This window comes from Odontesthes bonariensis, chromosome 13 (assembly GCF_027942865.1).
Source record: "Odontesthes bonariensis isolate fOdoBon6 chromosome 13, fOdoBon6.hap1, whole genome shotgun sequence".
Taxonomy (NCBI): Eukaryota; Metazoa; Chordata; class Actinopteri; order Atheriniformes; family Atherinopsidae; genus Odontesthes; species Odontesthes bonariensis.
The window spans coordinates 26524373-26539452 of NC_134518.1; the positions used below are offsets into that span (position 1 = coordinate 26524373).

Below are 15080 nucleotides of genomic sequence, written 5' to 3' on the forward strand. Positions count from 1 at the left end.
GGATTAAGTCATGTTCACTTGGTATTCTGTTCAAATTGACGATTAAATGATTTTTCAGCATAGCTGGACGTTCTTTCCATCCATCAATTTATGAATCTGCAGTATCATAGAAGTAGTCAACAAATGGAAATGCCAAAAGAGAAAAAAAAACAACTTTTTGCTTAATTGTTCAGTAAATATAAACTCAAATGCAAAATGCAGCTAAATTGAATCTCTGAACAGCATGTAGGATGTAGTGACTGTCAGTCGCAACCACGTGAATATACCCCCGCCTATAAAACTGTAAATTAAAGAAACTCACAGTGATTCATCAATACTGAGGTTATTGAGCCAGATCTTCAAATATTCTACCGCTAGCCTGCAAAAAGTGCTGCGTTTTATATGAAGTGTTCTGGTCGTACCAAGCAGCCTCTTCAGCGGATGTGCCAGTCTTGAACCTCTCCGAAACATGGCGACGGTTACAGCAAATAAAGCCACAGCCAGCACAGGGGCCTCTAGGGTGGGAGAGGTTAATTAGTCTGGATGCTCATCTACTACAGGAACAGATTACAGTCTGTGTGGGATCATACAAGTTGGACTTAGACAGCAAGAAGGACAAACAAATGACTTCAATATCAAGAGTTTGTTATGATTCTGGGGTTCAGACCGATAGCTTTCCCTGCCTTTTCCTGTTTAGATTTTCTGTCCCGTTTGTCGCCACTAACAGGCTGACACAGTGATTACAAATACACACACAAGGATTAGCAAAGATGTTCGCATTGTTCCTCCATGATTGTAAAGTTTATTTCAGTAGTCCTTCATGGCAGTAAAAGACAACACTTATAAGTTTGCAGTCCCAACATGCAGAACAATCATTGAACAAAATGACAGAAAAGAAACAGATATTTAAAAGAAAAGTTAAAGGTGCATTTTTTAACCTCTTATATAAAGTGATCAACACTTGAGGGAGAATCAAAGTAGTACAGTTAACACTTCAGAGAACAGTTTTTGTTTTCCATTCATGCAGCCCACGACCTTCACAGACAACAAAGTTTTATGATCTCTGGAAAAAGAAAGCAACAGTCCAAGCCTTCCACAACGACGACATCCACATTCAGCTGTTTGGAAATTTTCTGACAAATATGACGACCAGTTAAGTTTTCACGCAAAAGACGAGCAGAAAAAGAACAAAAAAAACAACAACAACAAAAAAAAGAAGAATCAGAAACTCAAAAACAGAAGTTTCCTGTTAAGCAGAGTTTCGCGCTGCAGGAAGAAAACAGGTTACAAACATGTACAAAAAAAAAAAAAAAATAGATAATACCAGATATCCACAACTGGAAAGGTACATCGAGTGCATTGTGCAACATCTCCCGTCAAAGCGAGCCGAGCGTCAGAAACTCACAGACGAGGCCGAGAGCCTGAACGCAAAAACACACACACAGTCACACCGCACACGAACAGCCTCACGTTCCCATGGGCCATGCATCAGCACACAGCAGTACACCATAGCTATACCTGGAGTCGTGCAGACAGACAACTGGAGCGAGCTTCACTACTCTCTCACACACACACACACATCCTCATACACACATTAAAAGCACACCGACGACTGAGGTGCCATCAACTCCCAGTTTCGCATAGAGGACACAGACATGCAATGCAAACGGAGACGATGCCCACAGTAGAGGTGACACACATACACACACATTCACACACTCACACACACACACACACACACACACACACATACAGCACATGCACATGCAGGCTATGAACCGACACACACAATCAGAAATCTGATCTCCCATAGGGAGAAGAAAGCAATCACACAGACAATAAGTAGTCAATAATAAATAAATCAAGCTGTAACAATATTAATATTGATAATAACAAGACATTTAAGAAAGCTCCTTTTCCTCGTCAGATCTATTCTATCCTGCCAGTTTATCAGAGGAAGAAAAAACTAAAAGTTACAGACGATTCATTACAAAGCCAGTCAATGCAAAAGTCAGACATCTCCAATATAAAAATACAAATCCACAAAATAACTATAGAGACAAAGTAGTTTTGATACGGTCGTGGAGTTTCCTGGCTAATATTTCTCTCCCTTAAGCTAATGGCACTTATGTTAGAGGGATAAAATCTCCATTTTAAGGGAAACACTACCACTGCTGTTCGTTTCAGCGAGGGCCATCAGAGAGCCTCGCCTTCACCTCTGCAGGAACCAATCTGAACTTTTAACACTGTGGTAGTGCAATGCTTTGTCTTCAGGTGTGTCAGTGGGTAGCACTAAACTATTCTTGGCTATATTTTTCTTCTAAGAGGGAAAAGTTTCACATAGGCACCACTGTGATCGTTGAAACTGGAGTGAAGTGTGGAATGCAATTCTACGTCAATAGCAATACGTCTGCTGTGTGAAAAAAAAAAAGAAATAAAAATGTTGCAATCAGGACTACTGTGTGTTGCAGGAGGCAACTTCTTAAAATTAAACTAAAAGGTGAAAAAAGGAATAAAACCAGGCACAATATCTAAATTCTTCAAAGAAAGGAGAGGACGAAATGCATTTTAGACGAACTAAGAAAGACGAAGGCATGAGCAAATGTAAGGCTTTCCACAAGAGATGCTTCCTTTAAGTGCAAAAAGAAAATTTAAATATTACAAACATTTGCTCTGGAGTGGTCTGTTCAGTGCTGGAAATCATTTAATTGTATTTGGCTAGAAGTTTTCCAAATTCACGAGTACTTGGACGATTGTTTCTACGACTGCTCTTTGGCAATCTTTCACAAGTTCAGTTCCTCTAGACTAGTCACTGTCCAGTGTTTTAACTTCTGAGATAACAGTGTTTAGGAGTGATTTAGTCCAATGATTTTAGGCTTTGTGGCTCAGTGCTAAAAGTCATTCCTTAAATCAATAGAAAGGAGACGTTCGCTCTGACAAACTGAGCGAGAACAGTGAAGAACTTCAGACCACTAACTTTTAAGAACGCACAGTGCTCATTATGTCTGCTGGACACACAACTACAGCTGATAATGAACACCTTTTCTTTAATTCCTTCCCCCACCCCACCCACACTTTTTTTTTTTTTTTTTTTTTTTAAAGATAATACAGTCACTCTCCTCAGTCCAGCTCATGCCCAAAATTCCCCTCAGTGGTAAAGGTATGCACTCGCACCAACAGTTCTCCACGTTAAGCTTCAAATATCGCCTTTGGAAACGGCAGCTGTGGCTCCAAACTGGCCGGCCGGGAACAAGAAGGCCAGCAGCTCACCACTCGTTGGTCCTCTGTTTGGTGGTGTCGTACGCTCTGATGACTTCAGACTGAGACACCACTCCGTTCTCGTCTTGAGAGAAGGCGTAGCCATCTGAAAAGGAGGCGAATCGGTTAAAGCAGGCTGTAAACGCTGATCGTCAGTGAAATGAAATGAACGTGAAACATCAACAAAAATAAGTGACAAAATAAACTAAACTAAAGTCAAAGATTTGAAGAAACAGGTAGGGAATCATGCTTGTTTTTGCTTTTCTGTCAAAGATCAGTACCGCTCTCACATCTGTCATCACACTGTGAGCCTCAAGAACTCAGAAATGCATCAATCTATCTTAGGATGTGCTCAGCATTGAAGCAAAACTAATCTTAAACTCTATAAATAAATGTAGTTTTATTGAATTTAGTTTTTCTACAAAAACTTTAGTCTAAATAACACTATTTGTGCTTTTGTTGTGATTTACTCTGGAACTAGAGGAAAAATTAAACCAGAAAACCACTGAACAAGATTCATATGTTAAAGGAAAATTCTGGGATTATTCGGCACGTCCCCATTTTCTTTTGCACTTCTAAGCAACCGGATTTATATTTAGCAAGAACAACATGACCAGCAATTGGTAAACACCTGCAATAATAATGTTTGATAAATGTTTGAAGGATGGAGACTGAGTGGAGGTAATTTATTCAGCTGAAGTTCATCCTCTTGTGGCTGTTAGTTCTTTCTCTTATCCTCCTTTCCATCATTTCCATAAGATCCTTCCTTTTATGTGTGCGCTCTGGCTTATAAGGAATAAAGATGTCCGGCAAATTCCAGTTAATCTTCCACAAATAATGTTAGTAAGTGGCTATTGTACGCAGCTAACACGGGATGAGAACAAATGTCTCTGTAGATGTTCACTCCATGATGTTAGACCCCTATATCAGTCTGAGCCCTTTCAGTCACAAATCTGAGCACTTTGACTTTACTGCATCCCATCTTATCAAAATGCAGCCATTTAGTGGTTGACAGTCAAAGGTGATGGTATGTTTGGTTTCCAAAGGAAAGAACCAGACCAGCCGTTTACTTCTCATTCGAGTGACAGCGGTAAGCATCCGTTTCTCTGACAGACGATTCACAGCAATGTGAGGGGTTATTTCCCAGCATACTGCTGCACTGAAGATATTTCTATAATTCTCAACTGAACTCTACAAAGCATCCACAGTGGAGTACAATTTGCAGCATGATCAGTTTTTTATCCATTTTTCTGTGCTGAAAAGTGTCGGAGCATGACAAGACGCATAAAAGTTCTTCTCTTGGCCATGTAGCAGATGAAGGATTTGTCAGAGAAATGAATACTTAGCTCTGTACGTTTAGCACGACACTAATGCTTGTAAAGAAAGAAGCACAAAGTGAATACACAGACATGAGGGCGGTGGCAATCTTCTCATTTAACTCTCAGAAAAAAAACAAATAAGCCGATTTTCCCCAGATGTTTAATTTCAAATAAATCATGTGATGAAACTAAAAGACAAACACGGTAATGACAGCGCCCCCTCAGAGTTAATCTCTAATGCAAAAGCTGCAGAAGCAGCTCTATGTGCTAAACCTAGACTCTCCTACACGGTCTCACCTGACCTTCGGCCCCTGACTCACCTTCAGGTGTAAATGACCCTCTCAGTACCTGGAGACCAGCGAGCGAGTTCATAGGACCCCGCTGAGTCGAGTGCATTGTGAGGGAATAACAGCGCAACATTTCATCATTTCATCGTTTAAACTCAACCTAAGGAGCTCAACTCAGGACACACAGAGTCACACGAGGGCAAGGCCAGGAAGTAAAACCACAAAAAGGAGGGCGAGTGGCGTCTATCAGGGAGCTACAGAGGGGTGGACGTATAAATGGGGTGAGGTTGGAGTAATGAATTAAGAAAAGGTATCACACAATAACGGTCTCATCCCCACCTATGAGACAAACAAAAATACAAACTGATCAGACAAAAAGACACAAAAGAACAGAGAAAAACAGAAAACCAACACCCATGCTTTGAGTCATTGAACAGTTTTATGATGACGCCTAACGTCTGGATGTATGGGGCGAACCGTCTTTATAAAAGTGTTTCACTCCCATCGCTCCAGGCTCCACTGGGGCAGGTGGAACTTGACCTTCTGACCCTTAACATAGAAATAATTACAAACCCCAAATCTGATTGATTTTTGGCTAACTAAATAAGCCCCTTCCCCGGTGATTTGAGTGCAGTCCTGAGCGACACAAACACACAAACAAAGGTGTTTTTTCTGCATCAGCTGAGCGGAGGGTGGCGAGCACGACAAAAAGCAGCATTTGGTTAGTCAGATACATCCCTCAGCAGCATCAGCTTATGAGAGGTCAGGGTGATTCAGTATGTTGTGCATGACTTTTATGTCTAAGTGGGGATAGTTCTTCATTCTTATCAAAAGGCAAAAAATATACGTCCTTTTTTTTTTTTTTTAAAACAAACAAAAACAAAAAACTTTAAATAAGCATTTATGAGGTACATATAGCATGAGTTTGCTTTTTGTGCAGATTATTTACTGTATGGAGAGAGGCGGGACGATCTCAGAGTTGGACTGACAACAGAAGGAAGCTGCTCTGGAGATGGAGCAGAAGCACGATGATGCTTCATCTCTCCTCCTGACAAGAGCTGTTTGGTTGTTGGAAGTAAATCAAAGCCTGCAAAAAGTTTGGCCTACTGCCTCCATCTTGGTGAGCAGAAGGTAAGAAAGATATCCACAGAAGGATGGTTAAAAAAAAGAACAAAGAAGAATGAGGTGGCTGAGGGTCGCCCACCCTGAGCGTGTTTGTGTCAGGTAGTTTTTTTTCTTCTCCCCACTGCCACAAAGTGCTGCTGGAGGGGGATTTTTTTTTGGTTTCTTTCTAACTCGTGAGGTCTTGCGGAAAGCGAACAGAGATGACCTACGTTCTCAACTGGTGCTTTATAAATACGCAAATTAAATTGGAAGACAAAGAAAAAGAAGAAGATTAGAAAAATACATTTTGAGCAACTTACGGAGCAGGTTCTGCTGCATGGACTCGGACCGGTACAGACTGACTGTGCTCTTCTTGAAGACGTTCTTCAGGAGCTGGGCCCTCTCCGTCAAACTACAGACACAGAAACATTGAGTGTGTTAGCAGCTTGCCGCGCGCCACAGGCAGATTTAAAGACCCATACATCAAGACTGTCCAAGCACCTCAACGCCTGCCAACTGCTCTACCTGCAGGTTCAAACACCATGACAGAGACAAAACCATCGAGACGCAGGAGGAAGGACAAAATGAGACAATGATGGAAATATGTCAAACACCACGTTGGCCATAAGGCATTCAAGACACGTGTGTAAAAACACATGTCTGTGTGTGCATATATGTGTCTGCCTGCATGCATACATGGAAAAAAAAGAAAGTTGAGTTTCTGTATATCGCTACATGTTTGTTTCTGTAGGTGTGTGCGCCTGCAGCCTGCTGGGTCTGGGACAGCAGCCAGGCAGGGGGATCGCTTTCAGTCTGCAGGAGATCTCGCATGGATCTGCTCTGCGTTGATGCCTGCACCAGACCTCAAACCCCAGAGAGCAGCGCAGATCTGCTTCAGCTAATTCATTTTAATACTGCATGGCTTCAATAAAGGAGAACGTCTGCTCTAAAATGAGACATTCCATATTTTGAGGGGAAAAAAGGGGAGAAAACCACTCCTATGACATGATTACTGATATTACAGTCAAACTCCTGCAATTTAGCAGCAATTTTAAGATTTCTATCATCCACATAGGGATATTGTTGGCAGCGGAGCCGTGAAGGATTCGTGACATTTTGAGGGAGTTGTGAGGACAAGAGGATTCCTTGAAACTTTAAAATCATTCATACTTTGTAAAAAGGGAGAGAGTAATAACAAAAAGCTTTAACTGTGTGGCTCTGATATGTTTGGGGGATATTTGAAACAGACAATACAAATTTGACACTTTTTTGTAATATGAACCATGTGAGCAATGCTGCAAATCAGGGAGGAAGACTGCTTTATGATTTTAATAGATGCCAATCCGAGTTTGTTTTTCCTTTTTAATGAAGGTAATAACGTGTACTGCTTTGACATTTAACTAATTAACCTGAAACTTATGAGTATTTGTTCTGCTGGAGACAAACATCAATCCATAATTCTCAACATACGCATCTTTATGCTTTTTAACTTATTTATTCTTTTTTTTGTGACTTATAAATCATTTGCTTTTCAAGGAATTGTGTGTGGAATAAGGCAGCAAATATGAGACGCAAGAGATCCAATTCTAACTTCACTAAAAGATGATCAAGTTTGAGAAAGTTTGGATGACTTCCAAACATCCGCGTTCACAGGCACTTTTTGCGTCATTTTGAAACAATTAGAAAAGTCCGTCATTCCAATTTCTTGTTGTCTGAAGCTCATTATCACCATAACTACCACAAACATAAGCGTTCAAAATAAAAGGGGCTATAACTGCAGTTTCCTTCATTTCATGTCCCATTTTATAAAAAATTTAAAGTAAAGTCTGTAAATTTGTGCAGAAAAGTTGCAGGTTTCTTACTTATGCCGTTTCTGCTATTCTACAAACTACTTGCAACAGCAAGGAAAAAGTTTGATCTACAGCACAAACAATTACAGCATTATTACACCAATCTTATCGTTTTACCTTATAAATGAACTGCCATTTAGTTTTGTTCACATAGAACGTTTTTCATCCACTGTACACACAAATCTTTAAGTCACCGTAATTGTTTAAATCAAAAATCAATGAGTGAAGACAGGACTGGTGAAGTGGTGTGCAACAATACCTCTTTCCATGCACCACTGCTCCAGGGTCTTTAGATAACGCCTCCAGCTCCTGCACCTCATCTACCAGGGTCTTGAAAAATGCCTTCTTCATGCTGAAAATTGAACAACATGAAATTGTAAAATCCAGAGCATGTCATGAGGCTTTAACATGATGGGATGACCGTAAGACTGACATGAAAAAGTACAAAAGGGAAATAAAGCTCGACTTGAGCTTGAGCTAATTGCTCCTGACACATTAGGTCTACTGAGGGCAAAAACAACATGGAGTAGCGACAGAATGGAAATACTAGAGTTTCTTGGAAGTTTGATCAGGGACTCTGACCGGAATTTCTTCTGGCAATGGGAGACATTCAAGAGGAATTTCCTGTATCGGATGTGTGTTGGTGTGTTGAGGAGTGTGGAGACGGAGAGAAAACTCACACTTTGTAGGCCACATCAAAGATCAGCGAGGTGACCGGGATGAAGACCAGGCCCGTCCAGAAGACCCCTGAACTGAACATCATTTCCGCCTGTCCAACACAAACACACACATACATATACTTTTAATCTCAGGTCACGTGAGATAATGCAAAGTTCAGTTGCTGATCAGATAAGAAAGAAGAATTCTTTGAGAGGAGAAACTCTTGATAAAAAAAACGGCATCCTCTGCAGTGCCACATACATGACAAAAGCACCCCAAAACAAACAGTTACACTGTTGAATTGGAGACGATGAGTTCCAATAATCTGCTCGAGGTGGGTTAATCCTCCGTGACTAAACGATACCATGTTTTTGTTTGGATCCTCTCCACCTCTGTGCCCCCCAGGGCAGAGGAAGTACCTGTGATCTGCTTAGACAGTGGTATCTCATTCATACAAAAACATCTCAACTATGTGCTGTGTCGAGAGCTCCTGTTAATACAGCACAAGAGACACGGTGCCGTCGCCTAAGGAGCCTTTAATGATGGGTTTAATACAGCCTTCATTTAATGTAAGCATGTCTATGAAGAGTTGTAATCAGACACCTTCGCACACTTAAAATGAGCTCAGACTTCTAAAAACTTCAAGACGTGCAGACGTCTCTGTCTGTGGTTTTAAACGGGTCATCACAAGCAGGCAATGGTTATAAGAACAGCTTCTAACTTTGGCCAAAATTCTGATTTCATGGGTAATTTTAGAGCCACACCTTGCAATTATTTTCATTACGGATTCATCTGCTAATCATTTTCCCCAATAATTATCAGCATTAAATGTCAAACAACTGTGTGAATTACCCACCCCAGTGCGCTATTCTCCGTCCCATAACTCCTTCACATCATGTAGTAATGTGTTATTTTAAAACTGTAAGTAACAAATGTTTACTTCATGACTAATGAGGCTGTATTTCAGTGTCGAAAGTGGCAGGGATGTCGTGGAATCGCCACGGTGGAGGCAAAAACCTCGAGCTTTATGCGTGCGGATGTTTGCTTTGGCCCTACATACTGAAGCTATCTGTCATTACATGTCAATACAACTTGTGCCTTTTGCATTGTAATGTGCCACTTGTTTAAAATACTGAGGCCCCTTGACAGCATCTTTCCTGAAATGTGACACAGCATGGCCCTCAGGATGCACACGCACACGGATCAGCGTCAAAACCCATCAAAGTTCCCGGCTTTGCCGTAATTACTTAATCTTTTCCCATTACCTGCAAATTGACTTTGATGTCTGACAAAACACTGAAGGAGAGGAGAGCCCAAATGGCAGGAAATCATAACTGGCTTTTCCCTAAAGTTTAGGATGGGAAAACAAATTAATACAGCTTTTGTGTCATGCAGAGGCTGAAAATGTGTGAGATGATGGAAAATTACGTCAAAGCACAGGATATTTTCATGTCAATTTCAAAATTACGCAGCCCCGGTTGAGGCATTTACTTCTTCTTTTTTAAGAACCATGAGCCATTTAATTATTTTCCTTTGCATCAAGCGTATCATACATTTTAATGGGGGTGTTTAAACTGTCTTGAAAATCTTTTGAAAATAAACCAAGGATGTGTACTTGGCAAGTCAAAGTCAAATAGCATGAAAAATAAACGATGTTAGTCTTTCACAACTCACAAGTCTACGAACAATATTTATTTCTCTCCATAAATAACTCTGAGCTACAAATGATGTATATGCAAGCCTTTCATGAAATGTTTGAATAAGTTTGCTAATCAAGTTTGATAAAAAATAACCTTTACAAACAGTTACAAAGGAAGAATAAACCTAAATAATCTGCATTTATCATTTCTGACGTCACAACTTTAAAATCCAAACAATTCTGAGCAGTTGCAAACAACAAATGTTTGTCTCCAGGCATCTGGACAGACTCCATGACATCGAGCAGGGGCCAGCAGTGTTGGTGGATGCTAGCGTGCCTCATACCAGGGGGCCCATGGGAGCTGCACGGGGTTAGAGAGGTCCAGGGAGTGGGGCTGTATTTTTAGGACAAACTAATAAACTTGTCTGGCTGGACAGACAGTAGTGTCCGCTGGCATGGAGGGGTGTGTTTTGACAGGCCATGACTCCCTGGGCAGGCGCAATCACACACACGTGGATACACAAAAAAATGCCAATAACCACTACTGCAAGATGTATGTTTGAGGTTGAAGGGAGCATTTGATGAAAGCCTGGTGGGGAAGAGGATAGAGGAGCGTGTAATCAAACAGCCTAATGTACATTGTGTGTTACTCACAAAAATGCTCTGAATTCTTTGAGGTCTAACCCAGGTGATGACTTAAAAACAACATTCTGAAAAGTAAAAATGACCACATTTATTTCTTATTGGTTCCTTCTGCCTTTTTAATAATCTAATGTTACATGAAATTTTGTAACGTCAACAAGGAAAAGCTATCCTCTGACAGAGAGAGAAGAGACATTCCTCTCACTTCAAGATTCAAGATGGAGCAGGTTATGTTTGAGATAACACATCACATCGCACACCATCTACCAACTACTAAAAGAGCATAAGATATGCCATTTTAATTGGAAGATTTCGAAGCAAAAACTCTGGAGAAAGCCAGCATCAGAGCTACAAACATTTCTCTTGGGCTCCCTTTTCCTGTAAGACTTGATCGAGCCAAATGTGGCTGATCGCGCCAAAAAGAACAAGCAGCTCTCAGCAATTTGATTTACATCAATGCCAGCCAGTGCGGTGGCTGATGCGAGCTCAGGCTTTTCAGTACTTTGCTCTTCACTCTAAAGTGAAGCAACATTATCCTTAGATTCAGCAAACAAGTCAAGGAAACGCAAACTCTATAATGCGCTTCATGTATCAAACAGCCAGAGTATCTATGTTCATTTTTAAAATGGCCTTATCTGAAACTTTGACTTCAAGTAAAGCAGGGACATTGAAGATGAAACTACATTTTTGTCCAAATGAGTTCCTGATCTTCAACAGAAAGTCAGGTACAAATATAATGTTGAGCATTTTATGGAGAAAAAGCTAAGAAACGTAGCACGGTGTACAACAATCAGAGGAGTGGGACTGAGGCAAATCTAATAGAGGAAATAACTTTCTCAGTTGGACACTTTTTCCACACCATGTCCTCAATGCTGCCTGACAAAGACAACAAGACTAGAGAAACAGGAAAAGAAAAATCTTCATAAACACTTCAAACTCGACCAGTAGTCGCCCAACTGACTACGCACAAGTGATTTATAGTGTGTGTGAAGAGAGCAGTTTTAATCTCCTACACACAGACTCTTCAGAAATTAATTCATTTTTACACTGACCTTGTGATGTGGCGTTTATCAATCATTATCAAAACAAAACAAAAACCCTAAAACCACACGCACGATGAGTCTCGAAGGAGGCCTGAAGGAATTTAAAAATACCACTGAAGGACAAACTCAACCAGTGATGAACAGGGGTCAACAAAAGCATTTTCAGTCTGTGGACGGTAAAATTAGATTTCTCAACTTACAGCACTCTGAGGTACAAACACACAAACAAATAAACCGTGCTGCTAATCCATGAACAGTCTTTGCGAACGGATCTCACAATCAATCAAATGTGTCATCTTTCCTTTTCTGTTTGCTTGTCTGAAACTTTCTGTGAGGAATAGCTCAGCATGCGCAATGAAAAATAGACAAAAACTGGAACCGTATTCCATCTGTGTTTGTGGCCTCTATATGACAGACAGATGCTTTGATCACTGGCAAGGTCTTTGCTTTTTTGGGGGGGAATTTTGGCAGCTACATCTCAAATGTCAAATGTCCTTTCAGGCATGTTGCAAACAACCATAAACTGCTTTAACAGAATACGAAACGGCAACCGTGATGGATAACCCGTCTCACACAAGTTTCAACTTTCTAAGCCGATTTTCTAACTATGATGACGAGTGGATTCCTCTGTGTGCCTGGTGGATGAAAATGCACATACCCATCAAAAATACAGTGCTGTACTTTAAAATAATGAACAACAATCAAGCAAAGCATGCAAAACCACTGGCACTATCCTTTGTTTCAGAAATTCTGAATCGGTAAAGCCTGAACAGAACAGTGATTTTTAAAGCACACCGGATAAAGGTGTGATAAAAGATAAACTGGATTGTTTCACTCACATAAGTTGACCAGAGTGTTACCATTTTCCTCCAAACTGGCACCAAAAATACATTTACACAAGACGGATATTACTATATTGTGAGGACAGATTTATGGGTGGCATTTTTGAAAATGCTTCTTCATTTTTTTGATATACAAATATGTGACAGTTTGTGCTATCACTGCAAACTGATGTGGGAGAAAATAAGTTGAGGAGGAAGAGGACAGGAGGAGAATGAGGGGTTGATATGTTGAGCATCCCTGCTTTGTCAGAATAGTTTTAATGACAAATTGAAAACTCAATAATAAAGTTAAATTAAATAAACCTGACCCTAAATCGAAACCAATTGATCAAAAACACTGCCAATAAAGAGGAATAACAAAGTTGCTCTGCTTCCTTTGGAAACTGCCTTCATTCCTGCTGTTAATCCCATTAATACTTCACAGACTGGTATAAATAGCCCTGGGGATATTCCTGGCAAGCTTCCCGTCAACAAATTTCTTGGTAAAGTGATTCCTTTCTGAGAAAATGTTTCTTATCATTGTGGAAAAATCTGATGTGCACAACCCACCTTTAAAATCCATGAGCTGATGACAGGTACTTGAGTCTGACAAAGTGAGAGGTGCTGTGCTGCAGCTTGTAGCAGAGACTGAAATATAGCAAAGGTGCGTGAGGGTAGAGGGATAAACTGCGCTGGTAACAGCTGCAGTGATAGCAGAGGCAAGTCAGAAGACCGCAGATCAGTGTGCCAGAGCATATGTGAAATATCTCCCGAGGTGTAGCTAAACCGCTTACTGAAGCAGATTACACCGGCTGAACAGAATAATCTGACACCTTCTTTGATATTTATGTCAGACTTTTGTCAGGGGAAAATGGGACGCGATGCATTTGGGGCTCAAGCCAGTGGTAGGAGTAGCTGTGAGAAGCATATCTGCTGCTTCAGTGTGTTCGGAGGGTGGATCCGGCACCTGTCCGTTCAGTCGTTTCCGAAGAATATTTAGCCTGACACTGATGAATGCGTTCACGTGAAACTGAGCGCCACTTACGTCTCTTGTGAAGTGCAGTGCGCTGGGTAGTGTGTGAGAGCAAACACAGGAGGAGAAGGAGTTCTGGTGTCTGTTATGTAGCTGGCCCTTAGGCACTTTTTCAACTGGCAGGGTTTAGCAGAGAGAGTAAAGAGCCAAGAGTAAAAGAAAATAGTTTGAAGGACTTATTTTTTTTTTCTTATGAGATTCAAGTAAACATTGAAGAGGCCATGGTGAAATATGTAGGACTGCATCGGGGTTGACGATATAATCCTGCTACTCTGAGGCTACAAGGTCTTGGAAGTTAGGATTGTGTCTCTGATGCCCTCTCAGGTTTCAGAGGGATGGGTCGCTGTTTGATGATATACGTGGTCTCTGAGTTAAGGATGGGCATAGAGTTACCATCTGCCCACAGGACACCATTACCATCCTCAGTCAAGTGCTGCGGGGCAAGGATGAAAGCATCAGGCTTCCCTGAGAGGGGATAGGATGAAGCTAACATACCTTTTACTAATGCGTGTATGTGTGTGAGACTGGGTAAAAGCAAAACAGGCCGCACTTCTGTTCATGGGGGGTTATTTATTATTTGAAGCACACGCAAGTATCCAGCCCACATGGACTTATAGGATGCCAAAACTACTGTTAAAGACAAGAAGATTGTAATGTAAAGACTTCTATATCCTGTCCAAACCCTGAAAAATAAAAATGTGCCACAAAAATCTTTCCCTCCACAAAGACAATATTCTGTGATGTCTGTAATAGACAATATTTGGCTGAAAATTGAGGCCTCTTAAGAGATTGCTGGCGTCTCTTTGGTAACCGACTTTTTCACTTTCTGGCAGTGATTACTGTTGATGAGAAAATTGATACCATTCTCATACCTCTATGATAACGTGAAGCTACAAGCAAAAACTGCTGTATTTAACAAGAATTTAAGAAGTATGTTTCGTTTTGTTTTTCTTTTCAACCTCCTGGACAATGCCAGGAAGCCATTTCCCCCACTTGTACCAAAAATCTAATTTACTTTATCTAATGTGTTTTGGCTGTGAGTTAAACAGATATTCCTCATTTAGGTTTATTAAAAGACTCTCTTTCCTATTACATAATTAATAATTTGCACTGTACATCATAGTTACTGGTTTGGAAAAATAAAAACTGTAAAAATCATACAAAATAAAGATTTCTCCTTGCTTATTCAGGGATATCCATGCAAAAATGTCCCAGTTTAAGATCTTTCTATTGACTGGGCTGTTCAGGGATTTTCGAAGTGCAATATGATCGAGGGACAAAGCTGGTGAAATCCCACAGAGAAATCAAATTACTAAAATTATTAAGTAATGGACTGTGCTACAGTTTAAATGTTTAATTAATCCTTATCTCAATGGTTCTGGTGTAGAAGAACAGCCCTAATCTTTCTGTAACTGTGATAAACAAAACAAAAGCTTGTTCTCTCC

General features: G+C 40.6%; 1 protein-coding gene across 5 annotated transcripts in view; it reads right to left on the bottom strand.

Annotated features, from left to right (window-relative positions):
* Positions 1-752: 752 nt before the first annotated feature.
* atp8a1 (ATPase phospholipid transporting 8A1) overlaps positions 753-15080 on the bottom strand; it is a 90656-nt gene continuing 76328 nt past the window's right edge. For all 5 annotated transcript variants that reach the window (XM_075481803.1, XM_075481800.1, XM_075481804.1 and 2 more), the window contains 4 exons: positions 8478-8566; positions 8057-8149; positions 6268-6359; positions 753-3343 (listed from right to left, as the gene is read on the bottom strand). In XM_075481803.1, coding sequence (XP_075337918.1) covers positions 3246-3343; positions 6268-6359; positions 8057-8149; positions 8478-8566 — 372 coding nt within the window. In that variant the 3' untranslated portion in view covers positions 753-3245. The remainder of the gene's footprint in view (positions 3344-6267; positions 6360-8056; positions 8150-8477; positions 8567-15080) is intronic.